Source organism: Coloeus monedula (genome assembly GCF_965178545.1).
Source record: "Coloeus monedula genome assembly, chromosome: 3".
Lineage (NCBI taxonomy): Eukaryota > Metazoa > Chordata > Aves > Passeriformes > Corvidae > Coloeus > Coloeus monedula.
Window position 1 is genome coordinate 85,079,778 of NC_138783.1, and position 11,116 is coordinate 85,090,893.

The 11,116-nt window shown below is 36.0% G+C and overlaps 1 protein-coding gene across 1 annotated transcript; it reads right to left on the reverse strand.

Annotated features, from left to right (window-relative positions):
• Positions 1-1,117: 1,117 nt before the first annotated feature.
• LOC309570823 (granulocyte-macrophage colony-stimulating factor receptor subunit alpha-like) lies at positions 1,118-10,061 on the reverse strand (the record flags this gene model as incomplete). The annotated part of the gene is made up of 8 exons (XM_082277835.1): positions 10,026-10,061; positions 5,267-5,396; positions 4,999-5,174; positions 4,211-4,350; positions 3,551-3,589; positions 2,630-2,771; positions 2,007-2,097; positions 1,118-1,313 (listed from the first exon to the last, which is right to left on the reverse strand). The coding sequence occupies exons 2-8, from the start codon at positions 5,392-5,394 to the stop codon at positions 1,118-1,120; spliced, it is 912 nt and encodes a 303-aa protein (XP_082133961.1). The 5' UTR covers positions 5,395-5,396; positions 10,026-10,061.
• Positions 10,062-11,116: the final 1,055 nt, after the last annotated feature.

Genomic DNA, 11,116 nt, shown 5'->3' on the forward strand with positions numbered 1-11,116 from the left:
ATCATGTTGAAAACCAATATAATAACTTCCAAAGCAATACTGAATTTTTTTTTTTCTGAAATACTGTAGTATTTGTCATAATAAAAACCAGAAAAAGTCCAAACTTCAAATGTTTATAGAAAATGCAACCAAATACAAAGAGGCTTTTAAAGATAATTTCTTGGGGAATTTCCTCTACAGTCAATACTCTTCTCCCTGCTTCCAGGAGTGACAGAATATGAAAACCTTGTTAATTTTTGCCAACAAGATATATATGCTTTAAAAAAATCAAGTTGCTCATTTCACTTGCATTCCATCACTTCTTCAAGAATTATTAATTCTTCAGTTTCTTCCTTTTTTAATAGATCCATATCTTCTGTCTATTAAAGGAAGAATATAACATTTTTTTAGGGTTTGATGCATGAGATTAGTCACAAGGTCATTATTTATGAATCTCCTGTCAGAGTTGTTATTTATTGTGTAGAAGCTATAGCAGGACTCTGTCAATTAGAAGACCGAAGTAAACATGTCTAGGTATTCTCTCCATATAGTTCCCAAAGAGGAGCAAAAGACATTTTTACTAAAAAGCTGCAAAATTCATCTTTTAAAACAGAAAAGTTAACATGATGAAGGAAAAGAAAGTAAAAGGTTTTATAAAGGCTCGCCAGAAATTCAGTGTGTCCCTGCAGACAAATTTTGGCTTCCAGACCTGCCTGCTGCCAATCCAAAGACTGAAAATTGCAGCAAACTGCAATATCCTCTCTAGAAGGGACGTTCCTGCAGTGTTTGTCTGTTTGTTCCTTCTCACGAGTCATTCCAGTGTTCCGCGTAAGTTAGCACCTCTCAGCATTCTGCTCCACTTTCTTGCTCACCATACCCTAGAAACTTTTTCTCCTTTAGCATTATTGCCAAATACTATCATGGATCTAAATATCTGCTATGGAAAAACTACTGTAGATTTCTTTGTCCCTTCTCTCCCTGCCTGATTCTGCATTATTATTGTGCTGAGAAACTTACACTCAACATTATTCTAGTGATAGCATATGGCTTATAGGGAGAGCAGGGTGAAACTGTATTTTCTCCAGTGCTTCAGGTAGGCAGATGACAATTATTTCATAAAAAGTAAAACAGACAAGAGTTATTTGTATATCGACCTTCTCTTTCCATACCCTAAGAACAAGAAAAAGAAAGAAAATTGATTCTTGCTTGTCTGCATCTTTTTTAATTTCAGGCAAATGGAAAGAAAACATACCTGGAAGTCCATTGGAGAGAGCTCATGGAATGGGTCTTTTGGCTGTGGTACAGTAACAGATGTTCTTTTCAAATAAGCCCTTCTACAGTCACAAAAAGGTTTGGTGAAGAAAAGACTTAACATGCAAACATACGAACACATACTATATAATAATGCTTTTGAGGTATTATTTTATTTCTCTAAGATAAGCAGTATTCTTCTACGTCAAAAGTAGCTAAGAATTATATAGGCTGATTACAATATTATAATTTTGTTGTTCAGAATTTGGATGACAATAATTTATTTTATGACTTACTAAAGCCTCATAAGAAGCTGGTTTTTTAAGTATATGAAAGGGAAATATTATCAAAACATGGAAACAATTTCATGTACCAACCATCTGCATTGCAGGGTCTGATGGTAGGAAATTACTGATGGTTCAGTAATTACCTGTCTGAAGGCAGACAAGTAATTACTGAACTAGGTCAAGGAAGGGATTTTTACTCTTACTAACCATCTGCATTGCAGGGTCTGATGGTAGGAAAGTGGTACTGATACAAGGCCTTGTCCCAGTATTGGAAAGCATTGAGTTATATTAACCAAGTGGATAAGAAAGTTTGGAATCAAAAGTATAGAGCACACTTGAGGAACATCCAGGAGATGATTCCTAGTATAGCTCCGTGTCGATTTTCTCCCTCTCTTATCTCCTTTAAAAAGAAGCCACAGATTTTCTATTGGGGTAAGAAGTGTTATTTCAACTGTAGAATAAAAATTTTGCACAAGAAATAAGTCTTACGCTGTCATGCAGAGAAAAAGTGTGAGACCTGCTGCCAGCCCTGGTATCAGAAATAGCATGTATGGTGAAGTAGATGTAAGTTGTTGTGCTCCTGAAAATCAAGCAATCATCAAAGTGCTGGTTAGCATCACAGGTCATGAAAGATTGCACAGCTATGTGCAATCTGCTTTGCATCAGAGTGTCAAACACTGAATGAAGGGATGACTTCTTCAGCTTAGCACCTCACTGCTCTGTAGCACATGAAGTAATAGGATGGCTGACAGCACGTGGACTGTCTACAGTAACTTAAGACCTGAGGAACTGAGTCCTATACAGTATTTAAGTATCCAAGGTGGCAGAGAGCAACAGCAGGAAAAAGAAGTTTATAAAGTCAGGAGTAAAGATGGAAAAAGTAAAACAGCTGGCAACAGACCTCAAAAAGGTCTGCTTTGTTCACTATTCCAGTGCAAGAAGCACTGTCTCCCAAGAATGCTTGGAGAACTCCCTAAAATTAAGAGACATGCCAATTCTTTGACTCTCTTTGTCCTAACAAATCAATGTGTTTCCATCCATAAGCATGAAGTAAAAAATAAGGCAGACAGGTAATTACTGAACTAGGTCAAGGAAGGGATTTTTTCTCTTACCAAACTCCACAGGGGTGCTCCACTCTCCCCAGTCTGTGCTTACTAAACAAAAGCCTCCATCTGCTGCTCTGATTTTGACGCTGTACCTTTTTTCTGAGCTGAAGCTTTCATATAGGTAGGAGTTATTTTCAACGATTGCTTCCTAAATGTAAAACAAGTAGAATGAGAATTTTTGTATTATTTTTATATAATCATGATAAAATTTTACATTTTACATTTCACATTTCTATAATCTTTCTGTGTACCGACTAGAGTGAAATCACAAGTAGAAAAATATCCCTTAATAAGTTAGATTGTTTCATCCTAATTCCTCTTGTTCTAACATTTTTATTACCGGGTAATATGAAGATCAAATTTGCTGTATGCTTCTTGACTCCTTAGACTCCACTAAGCAATGGGACTTTAGGGAAAAAATTCTTTAAAGACCTGGCACTCTGTTACAGTGGATATTTTCAAAACTGAAGTAGAGTTTGATAGCCAGATTATACAGAAGTGAGAAGTTAATTTTTTTTCCTGCCATCTTTATACTGGCTTAATTTGTGAGGTAGCATTTTCTCACCTCTTGTGTCTCAATCCTTTCCACAGAGCATTAACAAAGAAAAATTTCTCCACATTTTTTGTGTCTAAGTGTTACAACGAATCATGACCCAACTTTTACATATATATGAATTTGCTAGGAAGTAAAAAAGAACGTAAAATGGAAGATTTTGTGAAGCAATATCAAGCTCCACATGCGCAGGTGTTTTTGTGCAATGTTTTATAAATAACAGTTTAAAACTTCAGATTTAGAAAACTTATCAGTAAAGAGAATGTGCAGCACATTGAAACAGGCAGTGTGAAACCAAACCAATTTGGTTGGAGGATGCTCTGATACAGAAGGAATTTCAATATAGCATAAATGTTACATTATTACAGACTTACTGTTTTAGATGTGGTTTTGGTGTTTTTCTCAGCATCAGCCTAGCAACAAGAGAAAAGTTTAATTTTTAAGATTATTCTTTTTATTACTGTATACTAAAGAGTCTTCTCTCATGAATGCTTGATTTTCAGAAAAAAAAAGTGTATGTAATATTTTAAATGCCTTCCTTTGAAGACTGTGAAATTAAGCTGTTCTTCCTCTAAGTGGTTTTTCCTCCCTGATAACACTCTGAAATATTGTACCATTTAAATTTGATTGCAGAATTGAGTATTAAAGCACTAAACAAAAAAATGTTCAGGTTGACAAAATCTTTACATTTTACTTTTTAAAACAAAGTATCTAAAATTTACAAATAAACTCAGACAATGTTTTTTCCTTTTTTTTTTTTTTTTGCCTGTGTGTCTTTTGCATTCTTAAACATTTAATTTAGCTATGTTATGTCTCCTTTTTCTTTTTTTAATTTCTATTTTTAACTGTTGGAACAACAAGGTTACAAATACCCCCACAAATATTTTGAACTTTATTTTTGAAGGTTTTAATATTACTTTCCATATTCATCAAAGTTATTAAAGAAGGGGATGAGAACAGGGTACTGGTTGTATGGTGTTATGTATGGAAATAGAGACATACAAAATGCTATTAAATGTCATAATTATTCTTACCTTGTTTTCTACGACAATTTCATATTTGAAACAACTTCTTTTTTTCACATGACTTGTGCGAGGTGGTTGCCACCAAATACTACATCTATGAGAAGCTTCTGTACAGTTCACTGTGACATTTAATGGAGGGGTGAGTTTTTCTACAATAATATAATCAGAAATACTATTGATTAGTAACAGCTCTCTTCACTCTGCCATTTTAAAAACTTAGGTAGATGTTCAAGCAACTGTCTAAAAAGATGTAATGCAGAATTACTATAGCAGAATTACTATATTCTCCCTATATTCTGAAGCAGGACTCCCTGATTCAGCATTTCAATTGACGAGCCTGGAGCACCAGCTGCAACAGTAAGGAAAATTAAAAAACACAAGCCGTTTATTAGATTTTATTGAATTCAGCATATGATTTATGCAGGTTTGGTTTTGTTTCTTGGGTTTAAGATTTTTTAATACTGTAATTACAAGATAATAAGACCAACATCTAGACAGTCCCACTCAAGAATCCTTAGCTAGTTAATTCTAATAGATGACACATTTCTTTCAGAGAATAAATATTTGACTGAAGTGATCACAATTCTCTGACCTATGATTCCAGATTGTTTCTGTTTTCATTAGTTTTTGTCCATTCTTATACTTTACACTTTTCAGACATCAGGGCTGAGAAAAAGGAAAAAAAACCCAAACCTATTATGAGGAGCAATATTTTTAAAATGTATGCTTTTTCCTAGGGATGACTTCTTCATTCCTTTAACATATAACTGGAAATTCAATCAATAAAAAATCCTTACCAATTCGGTACAGCAGTATCTTCTTCTCATATGACTGAATGTTTTGTCCACTTCTAGACCCATTTACCAGGAAATAAGCATTCTTATTTTCTATTGTCACATTTTGGAATCGACAACCTGTGTGCCTTCCACAGTCATCTTTGATGTAATTTTGGCATTCTGTGAGATCTTCTTTCCTTTACATGAAATACTGTATCAGTTAAAAATTGACAATGTCACATGTCCAACCACAAATCAAAATTCCCAAGATTCAAGCAGACCTACTTACTTCGAGGGCCTCCAGTACAGGAAGTACTGAGTATCTTCTGTAGCAGTCCTGCCCACATGCCAGGTGCAGTTCATGAAGGAAACATTAAAAATGACGCAGACAAAATTTTCAATGGCTGTCCCATTCATGTCTGCAAACACAGAAAGAATATCTCGTGTCCATTCTGCAGAAAGACTGAATAACTGCTCAGATAAAACAGATCTTTGCAAGGTCATTTAGCATTTTTTATCTATCTGCTCAGCAAATCCAACTGTATATTTCTTGGGTCTTGTAATTTTGTCCTTACTTGAAGACGGGCAATGATTTTATTTGTGTTGATCCATAAGTATTATCTATCATTGCTCCAGAGGCCATAGATGTGACTGGGATTTAACTGAGTCTTTAATCAACTTGAGCATGATGATTTAGTGGAAGTTAATAACAGACACAGTCACTGTGGTGTCCTTTGTTTAGATCCCCTGTTTAGCTGAGGCCCAGTCGACAATGGAATATAAATTCTACAACAATGAGCAAAGTTGCAAAGTTCTCTCTGTTGTGCTTGTCTTAAGTGCTCTGACCCTTAGTTATAAAGCACTAGTAATTTAAATTAAGATGTTCACCACATGCTTCTATGCAACGGCTGGACGGTTATAATCTAACCCTGGGACTGCTTCCTGAAGCTAGTCCTTGCAGAAGTGTTGCAATTTCGAAGAGAGAATGACCTATTTTTCAATTAGGAATTGAAATTGGCTGTTAATCTCTTCCAGTACTTTGGATTCAAGGTTAGGGGGAATCTTATTACCACTGAACTTGATAGAAACAGGCCTGAATATCCATATAATTAGTGTAAAATCAAGACAAAACTGAAGCAGAAGTTAATGGCTTGCTTAAGTTAACTCACAACCTGTACTCACAATCTGAATGAATTTCTTGTGTGTTTCTCCGCTATCAAAAGGTGAGATCTCCAACAGGAAATGATGAACATTCGGTACCTAAACAACTACCATTGTGAATTGATGGACTGGGCCACAGCTTTCCAAGACTAATCCAATCGAGTTTAAGCACCACACATACAAGCTTTGCATGTACCTTTCTAGTTAGCCCTAAAATTCCACACTTGATTTTTACATCTTTGGAAATAAGAGGAATTTTTCCAGGGACGAGAAAGTTGTCAGTGTACTCCTGGATTTCTGGAAAGCTTTCTCTCTTTCAAGAAGAAGATTAAAACTTTTTCAAGAGCTTGGTTCAGCAGCATTTCTTTCAACGGCAGTATTGACCTAAGCATGCCCTGTCCTTTCCCATCCTTCATGGATCCTCCCTGATTCCATCCTGCCTCCCTGGCTGTGGTAGTGCCACTCCTTATGGGGCCCTGTACTGAGTAGCTTTGAACAAGTGATCATCATTACAACTAATGCTCCTCTCAGCAGTTTTTTTCTTTTTGGTTGGTTTTTTTCATCTGGCTTAGTATCCTCTATCAGAAACAGTGGAACAATCTCATCAGTGTGGGCTATCAACTAAGAGAAGAGCTGTCTAAGCTATTTCTGTAGTTGTAAGAAATATTGAACCATATTTAGTCCTAGAGGTAACAACTCTCAGCACAGAGTTGTTTATATCCATTTTATGTATAAGTTTATATATTTAAAAAACTACTTTTGAGAGTTTAGTGATTATGGTACTGTGATGAGGTGATGGAGAGCTTGGATCAGTTCTCTGGTCTGCCAGAGATTCACTTTATGAGCCAGGGCCAACCAAATCTATCTACTTCACTTCCTCATTTACAAAACAAATAGAGAACTTTTCTTCCCATGAAGAAATTGCCAGGTAAATGCAGCAGTCTGAAGTATGATCACAGGTGCTGTGCAAGGGTCTTGGAGAGGTGAGCTTCCTCAAGCCTTTAGCAATGGTGAAGGTCTAAAGAAAAAAAGGGTTATTCTGATTTAAAATCAGTTTGCAACCTGGTTCATGCGTGGCCCAACAAGCAGTTGAACTGTCCAAAAACAAAGGAAATATTCAAGCATATGCTGTGAATACATATGAGTCTCCCTATACACTTTGCCGACTAGACCTTTTCTCCAAGGTTTTGAGGGCATTTATTTTTCATTTTTTATTTCTTCACATTTCTGTGGTTATGCCAAAAAAAATCTAGCAAAGTAGATAAATATGACTACCCTTCCTGTAAGGTTTTTTTTTGAGCCTACTGCATTCACCCAACACTGTCAGCAATGTCTTTTTATTTTTAGCAACACCTGGAATAGAGCTAAGTCTTCATGAGACTTCTATCTTACATTATTTCAAAGAGACACTGATATTTTTCTGCCTCCAGTTTATACTGAGGACTAGCTAAATTGCTCTAGTGTCTTTTTGCTTAACCCCCCCCCATTTGAAAACCTCCATATTTGTCACTTACTTATCTTTATTTCTTTAAAAAATGGTAGGACCATATTCTCATTAGTCTCTTCTGTGAGCTGTGATGCAAAAAACCATCTGGTTTCTCTGTATTGCACTCCTCCTTCTGAACTGCCTCTTGTATTATTTGATCATGATAGTAAAATGTATATGCAAGTATGTTAATATCCTCCAAAGCATCCTTTGTTTCAGACACAATTAGCTTATTTTCACATATTTTACAATCTTTAGATATATTTGAAATGTTGTTTTACATTCTTTTCATGGAAGTGGTGAGATATTTAACTGAAATGTGACAACTTCATAACAACCCATTGTTTCAAGTACACACAGTGCTTTTATTTATTCATTTATTTGCTTGTTTGTTTATTTGTGTCAACTTAGATTATCTCTATCTCTTGAGCAGACATCAGAAACAATGTAGGCAATTTAGCTTCAGAAAAATATCAGAGAGAAAAGAATTTTGCTCTGCAATCCTTTGTGGTAACCAACATTACTAACAGGGAAGGACAGGATCTCACCTTTGGGTCTTGAGCCCAAGAGAATTTTTGCTTTTATAAAGTGATTCTTCAATGAAAAAATTCATAAACTCTTCTTGATTCTTAGACATAATTGACCAGATACTTTGTAAAGGATGTGAATGAACATACTCAATATTAGAGATCAAAAAAAAAACCCAACCCAATTAAATTACTTTAACCTTTTAACCTAACTCTGAAAATGCTGCTAAGTGTAAGGTGGAGTTTGTCTTACCTAAACTTACTGAAAAGTGGTATAGATGCTCATAGGAGAACCAGTAATTCTATACTGCCTTACCACTGCCTGGAGAAAAACCAGCTACTCTGGACACAGTTTATTCAATCTAGTCTAGGACAAGATGAATGAAAGCTTCCCTGTATTTATTTTCTGCCATTCACTGAAAATAGAGCCCAGAGGAAACTCTCTAATTCTGAGCTATCAACCTTTGTCAGCTAAATCCAAGAGGATTTGTTCCCTTCCTTTCTTACATCATCTGGAAGTCACGTGTAGTTACTAAAGAGAAATGCTGCCACTATTATTTTCTCAACTGAAAACTGAAAACTTATTACTGAAAATGTCTTTTTCTCCTCTTTCTTATACCTGTGCTAGTATCATGTGCTGCTTGTCTTTAGAAAAACAGTTGCAGTAGAAGAACAGTAATATTTTCTCCAGAGATGTTTCAAACTTCCTTCCACATATTAAATAGTTCCTGTGCAGATTATTGCAGAAAATATTAAGGAAAATTAAAGTATTTCTATGTGAAGTTGTTTCCTTCCTGTACTGTAGTTTATAAAGTTTCTATGAAAATTGGCTACTGCTAGACTGTGCTACAGCACAAGCCACTCCCAGTTACTTCTCAGAGAAGCCTGAACCCTAACACCCTTCCACATGGGATAATCATGTTAGGAATTCAGAAGTTGAAACATTACTGCAGTGTCTAATCTCATCTAGGTTGATTAGAGAGGTGATTAGATCAGAATAAAAACTGTCCAGTAATCTGCTGGTTATGAGTAACACACAACCATAAATTTTATCATATTTTGATCCCACTATAATTTTTATAGCCAATGAAAAGGAAGGTTTGTAACTGAAAAAAAAAAACCCCAAAACTTATACTTTGTTTTTATACGACTATTTTTTGTTAAGTGAAAGTCTGTGTTGAGTATAGTACATAAAACTAGACCTCCTGAGATTTATTTCCCATCTTTGCCTCTGAAAGATTTTGAAAGCCATTTTTGTCAGTTGGAAAATGCGAAATGGAATTACCACTTAATGTTGAATGTGGTATGAGGGTAAAATTATGCCCATATTCCTGCAACATTTTCAGGGAATTTTGTATATGAAACCTTCTAAAGTATTAAAACCATAGAAGAGAAAAGACACTGACATACTTCCATTCTACTGGTGCCTAAATGCAGTACTCCTAAAACAGATTCACTCCATATTGTGATTTTACTCTGTGGATGTAAAGACCTAAAATCCAAGCATTTCCAATTTGACTGTGTTTTCAAGAGAAAGTGACAGAGGCCCTCTCCAATTCTGTAATGCAGATTTAACGAACAAAATAGTCTATGTGGATGAGGCCAGTAACACTGGAAACTGCAAATTTTAAAATATATTTATACAATTATTTTCAGACTGTAGAAAAAATATGCCATCAAAATATTGGCTTAGACATTAATCAGAGGAAAGCAGGCATTTGTAGGTAGTGTCTATCCACCCCTCACAGTTATTTTAACATTAAAACTAGCAGAAATAGAAAAACTCAGTATTTCTTTGCCTAGCTTCTTTGGAGTAAAAGAAAAGAGAAACAGAAAGGAAAATAGAAAAGAAAAACAGACAAAATTAAACCTACCTCCTCCTTGAAAACCTGTTTCCTTGTGGTGCTTACAGTAATGGAGAACAAAAAGGATAGAAACTACGACCTTGCCTTGGTATATTTTTGCACGCTTTGACAGTGTGATTTCATTGCCTCATTTCCCTTATCCTTACTTCCGTCAAACCATGGGGAGAAGCAGGGTCACTCCCTGCCTTGGGAGACAAAGAGATCAGAATAGAAGGACGCCCTCTTCATTACTTCATTCGCATAATTTTCACTCACTTCTTTCACACGTTTTTCATACAGATGTTTGTACAGGGCACCACCTGAAAGGCAGATGAACATGAGTCTTCCTTCTGGCTCAGGTATAGGTCAGGTACCATTACTTCAAGCCATGCCACTGTTTTCTGCTTATTGCTTAGGGACACTGCCCTGTACAGAATTATCAGCCCAGTGCTCTGGCCTGCAGAAGAGTTGTTCCCAGCTTTGCACAAGCCAGCCCAATTCCCTGTAGATGGGTAAGAAACCATGTCACCAGTCTCGATAATGTTCCTGTTTGACATGTCTACGCTTTTTTCCGGGTTGGGTGAAATCAATGCACAGATCAGGAAAAGTTTCTTCATGTGTGCAAATGTCCTGAGTGTATCAAATCAACAGTATGTCACTTGTCTGTGCTGGTGTCCTGGAACTGAGAAGCATAGAATCTGCTTTTCATGTACCCCATGATACAGTCTGAGTATGGAGCCCCCAGTCTTCCTCATCTTTAAATATTTTTAACAGGAAAATGAAGTTATTAAAGTAGACAACAGCATTTAAATCTGATTATTTATAATGTTCAATGAGTGCACTACTCATTGGTGTTCTATCTCACTGGAGGAGTGGTAAATCATATCAAATCTGCCCCCCTTCTCTCTGTCTGTATCTTGTACATCTTCATTCCCATCACCCTTTGTTCTTGTTGCTTTTCTGAGCAGAGGAGAAATAGGTAGGGGATGGTCCTTGAGATGTTTCCTCTTCTTCAGGTCTCAATTCCTCAATTATTTTCATAAACAGCAGGACACTACCATGTTCCCTGCTACGACATTTCATTTCAGGATCTGCAGAAGTAAGGACTTCTGATTGCTGCT